Here is a 12,808-nt window from a genome sequence, read left to right as displayed (position 1 = left end):
CAATGATGTCACCATACACCCGAGATTACCGGGCAATGCCGCCACCATACACCCGAGATTACCGGGCAATGATGTCACCATACACCCGAGATTACCGGGCAATGATGTCACCATACATCTGAGATTACCGGGCAATGATGTCACCATACATCTGAGATTACCGGGCAATGATGTCACCATACACCCGAGATTACCGGGCAATGATGTCACCATACACCCGAGATTACCGGGTGATTACCGGACAATGATGCCACCATACACCCGGAGATTACCGGGCAATGATGTCACCATAAACCCGGAGATTACCGGACAATGATGTCACCATACACCCGGAGATTACCGGGCAATGATGTCACCATAAACCCGGAGATTACCGGACAATGATGCCACCATACACCCGGAGATTACCGGGCAATGATGTCACCATAAACCCGGAGATTACCGGGCAATGATGTCACCATAAACCCGGAGATTACCGGACAATGATGCCACCATACACCCGGAGATTACCGGGCAATGATGTCACCATACACCCGGAGATTACCGGACAATGATGCCACCATACACCCGGAGATTACCGGGCAATGATGTCACCATAAACCAGGAGATTACCGGGCAATGATGTCACCATAAACCCGGAGATTACCGGACAATGATGTCACCATACACCCGGAGATTACCGGGCAATGATGTCACCATACACCCGGAGATTACCGGACAATGATGCCACCATACACCCGGAGATTACCGGACAATGATGTCACCATAAACCCGGAGATTACCGGACAATGATGCCACCATACACCCGGAGATTACCGGGCAATGATGTCACCATACACCCGGAGATTACCGGACAATGATGTCACCATACACCCGGAGATTACCGGACAATGATGCCACCATACACCCGGAGATTACCGGGCAATGATGTCACCATAAACCCGGAGATTACCGGACAATGATGTCACCATAAACCCGGAGATTACCGGACAATGATGCCACCATACACCCGGAGATTACCGGACAATGATCTCACCATACACCGGAGATTACCGGGCAATGATGTCACCATAAACCCGGAGATTACCGGACAATGATGTCACCATACACCCGGAGATTACCGGACAATGATCTCACCATACACCCGAGATTACCGGGCAATGCCGCCACCATACACCCAGAGATTACTGGATAATGATCTCACCATACACCGGAGATTACCGGGCAATGATGTCACCATAAACCCGGAGATTACCGGACAATGATGTCACCATAAACCCGGAGATTACCGGACAATGATCTCACCATACACCCGGAGATTACCGGTCAATGATCTCACCATACACCGGAGATTACCGGGCAATGATGTCACCATAAACCCGGAGATTACCGGACAATGATGTCACCATAAACCCGGAGATTACCGGACAATGATGCCACCATACACCCGGAGATTACCGGACAATGATGCCACCATACACCCGGAGATTACCGGGCAATGATGTCACCATAAACCCGGAGATTACCGGACAATGATGTCACCATAAACCCGGAGATTACCAGACAATGATCTCACCATACACCGGAGATTACCGGACAATGATGCCACCATACACCCGGAGATTACCGGACAATGATCTCACCATACACCGGAGATTACCGGGCAATGATGTCACCATAAACCCGGAGATTACCGGACAATGATCTCACCATACACCGGAGATTACCGGGCAATGATGTCACCATAAACCCGGAGATTACCGGACAATGATGTCACCATACACCCGGAGATTACCGGACAATGATGTCACCATAAACCCGGAGATTACCGGGCAATGATGTCACCATACACCCGGAGATTACCGGACAATGATGTCACCATAAACCCGGAGATTACCGGACAATGATGTCACCATAAACCCGGAGATTACCAGACAATGATCTCACCATACACCGGAGATTACCGGACAATGATGCCACCATACACCCGGAGATTACCGGACAATGATCTCACCATACACCGGAGATTACCGGGCAATGATGTCACCATAAACCCGGAGATTACCGGACAATGATCTCACCATACACCGGAGATTACCGGGCAATGATGTCACCATAAACCCGGAGATTACCGGACAATGATGTCACCATACACCCGGAGATTACCGGACAATGATGTCACCATAAACCCGGAGATTACCGGGCAATGATCTCACCATACACCGGAGATTACCGGGCAATGATGTCACCATACACCCGGAGATTACTGGACAATGATCTCACCATAAACCCGGATATTACCAGACAATGATGTCACCATACACCCGGAGATTACCGGGCAATGATGTCACCATACACCGGAGATTACCGGACAATGATCTCCCCATACACCCGGATATTACCAGACAATGATGTCACTATACACCCGGAGATTACCGGGCAATGATCTCCCCATACACCCGGAGATTACCGGACAAGGATGTCACTATACACCCGGAGATTACCGGACAATGATGTCACCATACACCCGGAGATTACCGGGCAATGATGTCACCATACACCCAGAGATTACTGGATAATGATCTCACCATACACCCGGAGATTACCGGGCAACGATCTCACCATACACCCGGAGATTACCGGACAATGATCTCACCATACACCCGGAGATTACCGGACAATGATCTCACCATACACCCGGAGATTACAGGACAATGATCTCACCATACACCCGGAGATTACCGGACAATGATGTCACCATACACCCGGAGATTACCGGACAATGATGTCACCATACACCCGGAGATTACCGGACAATGATGTCACCATACACCCGGAGATTACCGGTCAATGATCTCACCATACACCCGGAGATTACCGGTCAATGATCTCACCATACACCCGGAGATTACCGGGCAATGATCTCACCATACACCCGGAGATTACCGGGCAATGATCTCACCATACACCCGGAGATTACCGGGCAATGATCTCACCATACACCCGGAGATTACCGGACAATGATCTCACCATACACCCGGAGATTACCGGACAATGATGTCACCATACACCCGGAGATTACTGGACAATGATCTCACCATACACCCGGAGATTACCGGTCAATGATCTCACCATACACCCGGATATTACCAGACAATGATCTCCCCATACACCCGGAGATTACCGGGCAATGATCTCCCCATACACCCGGAGATTACCGGGCAATGATGTCACCATACACTCGAAAATTACCGGACAATGATGTCACCATACACCCGGAGATTACCGGACAATGATCTCACCATACACCCGGAGATTACCGGTCAATGATCTCACCATACACCCGGAGATTACCGGGCAATGATCTCACCATACACCCGGAGATTACCGGTCAATGATCTCACCATACACCCGGAGATTACCGGACAATGATCTCACCATACACCCGAGATTACTGGACAATGATGTCACCATACACCCGGATATTACCAGACAATGATCTCCCCATACACCCGGAGATTACTGGACAATGATCTCACCATACACCCGGAGATTACCGGACAATGATGTCACCATACACCCGGAGATTACTGGACAATGATCTCACCATACACCCGGAGATTACTGGACAATGATCTCACCATACACCCGGAGATTACCGGACAATGATCTCACCATACACCCGGAGATTACCGGACAATGATCTCACCATACACCCGGAGATTACCGGACAATGATCTCCCCATACACCCGGATATTACCAGACAATGATCTCCCCATACACCCGGAGATTACTGGACAATGATCTCACCATACACCCGGAGATTACCGGACAATGATGTCACCATACACCCGGAGATTACTGGACAATGATCTCACCATACACCCGGAGATTACTGGACAATGATCTCACCATACACCCGGAGATTACTGGACAATGATCTCACCATACACCCGGAGATTACCGGACAATGATCTCACCATATACCCGGAGATTACCGGACAATGATCTCACCATACACCCGGAGATTACCGGACAATGATCTCACCATACACCCGGAGATTACCGGACAATGATCTCACCATATACCCGGAGATTACCGGACAATGATCTCACCATACACCCGGAGATTACCAGGCAATGATCTCCCCATACACCCGGAGATTACTGGACAATGATCTCACCATACACCCAGAGATTACTGGACAATGATCTCACCATACACCCGGAGATTACCGGACAATGATGTCACCATACACCCGGAGATTACCGGACAATGATGTCACCATACACCCGGAGATTACCGGACAATGATGTCACCATACACCCGGAGATTACCGGACAATGATGTCACCATACACCCGGAGATTACCGGACAATGATGTCACCATACACCCGGAGATTACCGGACAATGATCTCACCATACACCCGGAGATTACCGGACAATGATGTCACCATACACCCGGAGATTACTGGACAATGATCTCACCATACACCCGGAGATTACCGGACAATGATGTCACCATACACCCGGAGATTACCGGACAATGATGTCACCATACACCCGGAGATTACCGGACAATGATCTCACCATACACCGGAGATTACCGGACAATGATCTCACCATACACCCGGAGATTACCGGTCAATGATCTCACCATGTAATACTGACATATAATCACACACATAGGTTGGACTTGACGGAGTTACTATGTAACTATGTGACTTACCTGCTGCTGCATCTCCAGGTCCTTCTCATGCCGCCTTTTCTCGGATTGGCGGAGCTGAGTGCAGGAATTCTCCAATTCTCCTTTCAGCAGCTGGAGGAGAGAAGAGAACGGATATCAGCGTATTGTCATCGCCGGGAGGAGGAGTCCCAATATCAGATTCCAGATCAAAGATAGAAGCAGAAGATCTGCACACCGATCATCTGAAGACTCTCCCCACTCACACCCTGAAAAAAGCTTTCCAAAACTTTGGGGTTTATTGTTTCTTTAAATGATACTTTATAATGCCAACCCAAATTTTCTGTAGGTTTGGATAGAGTGGGGGAGGGTTGGAGATTCTATCAGGGTTTTATTACTGCCAAAAACAAATATTTGGTAAAGTGGACGGGGTTAAAACATTTTACAATGCTTGTATTGTTGTCTGTGACTTCCTGTCCTGGTGACAACTGCACCACTTATTTCTTGTACAGGTGTCACAGGGACAGGAAGTGGGGAAGAATCTCTCTAATGGGGTTAGGAATAAAATTATCTCCATCTAAAATGAAAGAAATAACATTTGCTTCCTGACAACTACAATAGGCTGCTCAGGACAGGGTAAGATAGTACAGGGGAAGGTAGGTTAGGGCAGGATAGGATGCAGCGGATAGAATAGGATATGGTAGGACAGACAGTATAGGATGGGAAAGGATAACGCAAGCCATGGCAAGATAGGATAGGGTAGGGCGACGGGATAGGATAACATATGCTAAGGCAGGCCTGAGTAGGATAGAACAAGGCAGGATAGGAAAGGATGGGATAGGACAGGGCAGCATAGGAAAGGATGGGATAGGACAAGGCAAGATAGGATAGGATTGGATATGACAAGGCAAGATAGGATAGGACAAGACAGGATAGGAAAGGATGGGATAGGACAAGGCAGGGTAGGAAAGCATGGGATAGGACAAGGCAGGACAGGAAAGGATTGGATAGGACAAGGCAGGGTAGGAAAGCATGGGATAGGACAAGGCAGGACAGGAAAGGATTGGATAGGACAAGGCAGGGTAGGAAAGCATGGGATAGGACAAGGCAGGACAGGAAAGGATTGGATAGGACAAGGCAGGGTAGGAAAGCATGGGATAGGACAAGGCAGGACAGGAAAGGATTGGATAGGACAAGGCAGGGTAGGAAAGCATGGGATAGGACAAGGCAGGACAGGAAAGGATTGGATAGGACAAGGCAGGGTAGGAAAGCATGGGATAGGACAAGGCAGGACAGGAAACGATGGGATAGGACAGGGCAGGATAGGAAAGTATGGGATAGGACAAGGTATGATACGAAAGGATGGGATAGGACAAGGCAGGGTAGGAAAGGATAGGATAGGACAAGGCAAGATAGGAAAGGATGGGATAGGACAAGGCAGGGTAGGAAAGGATGGGATAAGGAAAGAATAGGGCAGGATAGAGTAGAACAGGATGTTATAGGCCAGGACAGAATATGGAAGGGGGAGGATAGAACAGGCCAGGACAGAATACGGAAGGAAAGAACAGGACAGAATAGAATACATGAGAAGTGGTGAGATTGGGGGGAAGGGACAATGAAGCACACGGGGCTATGCTGTGATGTGGGAGAACTTTTCTTGTATGGTTTGGCACATCTCCCATAACCAGGAGGAAGTTCTCTGCTGTATTTAGGATGTTTTTTTTTGTTTTGATACAACCAAATCAGAACTATAGAGTTCTTCTATATATTGTATTGATATTATAGATATTGTAGTGGTGGGATCCATCACATAGGTGGTCAGACATGGTTTTATTTTCCTGTCTGAATGCCTCTACACCCAGAGACTGCGCCACGGTCTAGGGCAGAGCACATCATACTTTCCTGTCTGCCGCGGAGGACTACAGATAACGACATTCACACCGCACAGCTCACAGCTCCACCAATTAGTCTCCATCATCTTCATCAGTAAAATAACATGGACCCCTAATTATTGTGAAACCGCAAAGAGGGCTCCAATTCCCATCCTAATGACCCTTTTCATCATGGAAATGAAGTGTAAAGTGTAGCGACGCCAGGGGGGGGGGAGCCGCCAAGAAACAGGTCCAGCTATAGGACCCTTACCCCAGGGAGATATACAGAAGAAAAATGGAGGCAGAGCAACGCGGTGAGAAAACGTCCTAATATAATAATAGTAGTGTGTGACTGTGGGGGAGGGGGCACTAGAGTGTAAGCTCCTCTGGTACAGAGACTGATGTTACTAGTGCAGAGTTCTCTGTACATCACTGCGGTATATGTTGGTGCTCAATAAATCTGGGAAATAAATACAATGTAGATGATACCCATATCACGGGTCACACGAAGCGTTGATGCCTTCAGAACGGCAGTAGTAGAGCGGAGGGGGGGCGCAGCGACTGTCTGCCATTACGTTACACTCCCAGCCACCCTACCCCGCAATGTGCCGCGATCTGGTTTTAAAGTGATCCATATGCTGGTTTGCAGACATATGGCAACATTCCTTTCTGGTGGGAATTTTGTGTTTCTTCTAAACTTGTTGTTGCAACACACCATCTATATCCCAGAAGCGGCCTTTGATGTCAGGAGAGGGAGCAGCGTTCAGATAGGGGGATGAAATAACTAGGGGGGGGGGGGAGAAGCAAATAGGTCATGTTTTCCCTCTCCGGATTAAAGACAAAAAGGGCGTTTGATGTGCTTCGGATATATTCAATTTCCAGGAACACGAATGATGAGTAACTTGTATCAGAAACTTTATACAGTGTCATCTTTGTATTATTTCCTCCTTCATTAGTGCGACAGAAAAGAATGACCAAGATCCTTTACAAAGTTGGAAAGTCACAATGAACTTGCCACTTATTTCAGCTTATACTGCCACACAAAAGTCACACGTGGCCATCTATAGAAGCTTTTCCCAACCTTTTTTTCCACCCTGAGGAGCCCTGGAAATAATTTTCAGGTGTCCAGGAACTCCTGCTAAGATTAGTCTATAAGGAAAATGCCCATTACATTGGTGGCCCTGTTTTAGAATGAAGGCATCATCAGTTGGAAGGTCAACTAGCCATAAGCAACTCCTAGCAACCTCTGGAGAAACCCGATGGTTGCACAGAACCCTAGTTGAGAAGGTCAGGTTCATTGACCATTGAATAATTGATCCTGGTTGGAAACTCACCTAGTGACAGCTTAAGCAACCTCAGGAAGAACCTATGGTTCTACGGAACCCTGGTTGCGATGGTCAAGTTCATTGGCCATTAATTTATATTTATCCTGGTTAGATACTCACCTAGTGACAGCCTAAAGAACCCCTAGCCACTTTTGAAGTAACCTTATGGTTACACAAATCCCAAGTTCACTGACCATAGATACATGGATTCTGGTTGGAAGGTTACCTAGCACCAGCTTAAACAACCCCCAGCAACCTCTGGAGGAACCCTGCTGAGAATGGTCAAGTTCATTGACCACTGAATCATTTCTATTTATCCTGGTTAGAAACTCACCTAGCGACAGCTTAAAGAACCCCTAGCCTCCTTTGGAGTAACCTTATGGTTACGCAGATCCCTGGTTGAGTCACCAAGTTCATTGACCAAAGATTCATGGATCCTGGTTGGAAGGTTACCTAGCACCAGCTTAAAGAATCCCCAGCAACCTCTGGAGGAACACTGGTTGACAATGGTCAAGTTCATTGGCCACTGATTCATTTACCCAGGTTGTAAGATAAACAAGTCACAGCTCAAAGAACCCCTAGCAACCTCTGGAGGAACCCTATGGTTTCATGAAACACTGGTTGAGAGAGGTCAGTTCATTGACCATTGATTCATTCACCCTGGTTGAAAGGTCAACTAATCACATCTCAAAGGTCCCCTAGAAACCTATGGAGGAACCCTGGTTGAGAGAGGTCAGTTCATCAACCACCGATTCATTGACCCTGGTTGGAAGGTCAACTAGCCACAGCTCAAATAACCCCTAGCAACCTCTGGAGGTACCCTATGGTTCCACAGAACCCTGGTTGAGAGATGCCAAGTTCACAGACCATCGATTAATTGACCCTGGCTGGAAGGTCAACTAGCCATGGGTCAAGGAACCTCTAGCAACCTCCAAAGAAACCCTATGGTTGCACAGAGTCCTGGCTGAGATTTTCAAGTTCACTGACCTTTAATAATTGATCCTGGTTGGAAGGTCACCTTGTGACAACTTAAAGAACCACTAGCAAACTGCAGAGAAAGCCTATGGTTCTACAGAACCCTGGCTGAAAACGGTCAAGTTCATTGATTGTTGATCCTGGTTGGGAGGTCAACTAACCACATCTGAAGGTCCCCCTAGCAAACTATGGAGGAATCCTATGGTTTAATAGAACCCTGATTGAGAATGCCTGATCTATAGTGTGTAAAAATCAAACAAAAACATTGTGATCGGTGAACATTGTAAATTCTTGGATGAAAACAGAAGAGACTGTCAGCCCACTTACATGCAGGAAAAGAGGACAGTAAGTGACCACATGAAAATCTGTCTCCTCCACAATGATCAACTTCATCCATAAACTATATATAAAGCCAATATGTGTTATTCCCATTCAGGATGGAGTAGACAATGGTTAAAAGTGAGGAAAATCTCCTCTAAGCTGTCAATGGAACAGGTGTCCCCAATGGAAATGTTTCATGTATTCCTGCTCTCTTGACAACTCCTAATTTCCGATTCCCCCCGTCTTTCTGTAGTGGGAGAAATAGAGAGGGCGAATCTCCAAGATGTAGAATAAGGGGCTGGGTGTGGCTATGGCTACAGGTAGTTCTGTTGCATCAACCAGTGTACTTGAGGCAAAAAGTGTCGAACGCATCCCTGAAAGGGGAAACAGGAAGTATGGCTTACGGCAAATCCCTGGACAGGAAGTGAGGGCGAATCTCCCAAACAGGGACACTATAGATAGCAAAAGAGCCTTCCAAAATCGTATTCAGAGAAACAGAAAATATGAAATCCTGACACAGTCAGGACCAGACAGTCCCTGGAAATCACAGAGCTGGGAGTGCGGTGGTTTTCTTGGGATAGAAGTGATGGCAGTGCAGACACAACATTCTGACCACATCCTCCACCACTTTCTAATCTCCACTTCCACAATCGTTCCCCCATCTCCACAGTGGCAGGCACATGAAGGGACAGGCCCCGGGACCCTGCTAGACGGAGACTCTGGGGCCCCCGTGTGATGGATGTTTTAAGGTAGGATGGCAATTATAACCTGCTGATAGGCATCGGATTCATACAGCCTCCTCCATAATTGTAGGGCACATCGGTCAAAGTGAGCTTCTCTGTCGGCTGAAAACATAAACATGGGAAACCTCAGGCGCGGGTCGTGCGAGGACGGAGTATTTCTGGAACAATGTCAGCCCTAGAAAAGTTTACTGATGACCAGAACACATTTCTGTAGCCTCCCGTTCTGGTCAGGAAAATGGCCGGACATGACTACCAGAAGACGCTCAATGGGTGGCGATGACATCACCCGGGCACAGCAAACCTTGGCGGACCTCACACCTCGACCGGGCAAGCTTCCTTCTCTCACCTTACAATCTGCACCATTCAATCTGCATCTTCTTCAACTATAAAATGATTATTGTCATATAAAGAGCCCCCTACGAATGTCACTATCTACCCCTATGGAATATAAATGTCACTGCAGGGCCTGGAAAAAGTATTCATACCCCCTTCAAATTCCCCACATCTTGTCATGTTACAACCAAAAACGTAAATGTATTTTATTGGGATTTTATGTGATGGACCAACACAAAGTGTCACATAATTGTGAAGTGGAAGGAAAATGATAAATGATACAAATAAATATGTGAAAAGTGTGTGTGTGTGGGGGGGGGGGGGGCATTTGTATAGCGCCCCCTTCAGGGCCGTCTTTAATATTGATTGGACCTTGGGCAAAAATTTTCTTGGGCCCCCCACCATGCAATTTTACTTTCCACCTGCTCTGAGACATACAATAAAACTTAAAATCAGTTTACTATTTCAGATCAGGCAGCAATTGCGATTGGTTACCAGCGGTTACAGCATATCATTACTGCTTACTGACTGGTTGCTAAAGGTTACAGCACATGTTACAGCTCACTGATTAGTTGCTAGAGGTTACAGCATATGATTTATGCTTGTTAATTGGTTGCTAGAGATTACTGTACAGTTATACTGCTCACTGCAGGGGGGGATGATCTACATATGAATGCTGCCTTTATTTACATATCAATACCGCTGGCCGCAGCTATTTACTTATTAATGCCGGTTATTTGCATGTAAACAGATGGTCTGCAGGTGAGTCATCTGTACACAACAATAGGGCAGAGCTGAGCAGCATTAGTAGCAGCACTTCACACTGAGGTTTTGGGACACAGCACAGGACTAAAACTTCAAAAGGACAAGAGAATTTAAACTGGGATAGTTGGCAAGTATGAGGCAGCTGCTTTGGGCCCCACAACGACAGGGCCCAGGGCAGCTGCCCCTTTTGCCCTGCCTTAAAGACGGCCCTGGCCCCCTTTACTCTGATACCCCTAACTAAAATCTAGAGGAACCAATTGTCTTCAGAAGTCACCTAATTAGTAAATAGAGTCCACCTGTGCATTATTTAATCTCAGTATAAATACAGCTGTTCTGTGAAGCCCTCAGAGGTTTGTTAGAGAACCTTAGTGAACAAACAGCATCATGAAGGCCAAGGAACACACCGGACAGGTCAGGGATAAAGTTGTGGAGAAGTATAAAGCAGGGTTGGGTTATAATAAAATCTCCCAAGCTTTAAACATCTCACGGAGCTCTGTTCAATCCATCATCGGAAAATGGAAAGAGTATGGCACAACCGCAAACCTACCAAGACATGGCCGTCCACCTAAACTGACCGGGCCGGGCAAGGAGAGCATTCATCAGAGAAGAGCCAAGAGGTCCATGGTAACTCTGGAGGAGCTGCAGAGATCCACAGCTCAGGGGGGAGAATCTGTCCACAGGACAACTATTAGTCGTCTCTCCACAAATCTGCCCTTTATGGAAGAGTGACAAGAAGAAAGACATTGGAGAAAGAAAGTCATAAGAAGTCCTGTTTGTAGTTTGTGAGAAGCCATGTGGGGGAGGGGGCAGCAAACATGTGGAAGAAGGTGATCTGGTCAGAGGAGACCAAAATTCTACTTTTTGGCCTAAAAACGCTATGTGTGGGGAAAACTAACACCGCCCATCCCCCTGAACACACCATCCCCACCGTGAGACATGGTGGTGGCAGCATCATGTGGTGGGGATGGTTTTCTTCAGCAGGGACAGGGAAGCTGGTCAGAGTTGATGGGAAGATGGATGGAGACAAATACAGGACAATCTTAGAAGAAAACCTGTTAGAGTCGGCAAAAGACTTGAGACCGGGGCGGAGGTTCCCCTTCCAGCAGGACAACGACCCGAAACATCCAGCCAGAGCTACAATGGAATGGTTTAGATCAGGGGTCTCCAAACTGCAGCCCGAGGGCCAGATGTGGCCCTCTGCTAGCCTTTATCCGGCCCTTGGGGTACTATTGCTCCCACTGACACCAGCAATGGGGCATTATGTCTTCCACTGATACCAATAATGGGGCACTACTCGTTCCTACTGACCACCAACCCTGAGGCCATATTTATTCTCACTGATGTTGGGCTTGGGGCATTTTTTGCCCCCCTTCTGGCCACAATCCGGCTCTCCTAAAGTCTGAAGGACAGTAGACTGGCCCTTTGTTTGAAAAAAGTTTGGTGACTCCTGGTTTAGATCAAAGCATATTCATGTGTTAGAATGGCCCAGTCACAGTCCAGACCTAAATCCCATTGAGAATCTGTGGCAAGACTTGAAAATTGCTGATCACAGACGCTCTCCATCCAATCTGACAGAGCTTGAGATATTTTACAAAGAAGAAGAATGGGCAGAAATGTCCTCTCTAGATGGGCAAAGCTGGTAGAGACACCCCCAAAAAGACTTGTAGAGAAAGGGGGTTGTACAAAGAATTGACTCCGGGGGGCGCCCCAAATGCTCCTCCCCCACACTTTTCACATATTTATTTGTATCATTTATCATTTTCCTTCCACTTCACAATTATGTGACAC

General features: G+C 47.3%; 1 protein-coding gene across 2 annotated transcripts in view; it reads right to left on the bottom strand.

The window, feature by feature from the left end:
• Positions 1–12,808, bottom strand: part of CEP112 (centrosomal protein 112) — a 441,731-nt gene that overhangs the window by 57,533 nt on the left and 371,390 nt on the right. For both annotated transcript variants that reach the window (XM_077460662.1, XM_077460663.1), the window contains exon 24: positions 4,733–4,822. In XM_077460662.1, the coding sequence (XP_077316788.1) occupies positions 4,733–4,822 (90 nt within the window). The remainder of the gene's footprint in view (positions 1–4,732; positions 4,823–12,808) is intronic.

The sequence above is a fragment of the Lithobates pipiens genome, unplaced genomic scaffold (assembly GCF_037356315.1).
Source record: "Lithobates pipiens isolate NorthernLeopardFrog02 unplaced genomic scaffold, aLitPip1_a1.2 Scaffold_28, whole genome shotgun sequence".
In the NCBI taxonomy this organism is placed as follows: Eukaryota; Metazoa; Chordata; class Amphibia; order Anura; family Ranidae; genus Lithobates; species Lithobates pipiens.
This window is presented reverse-complemented; position numbering and strand designations above follow the sequence as displayed.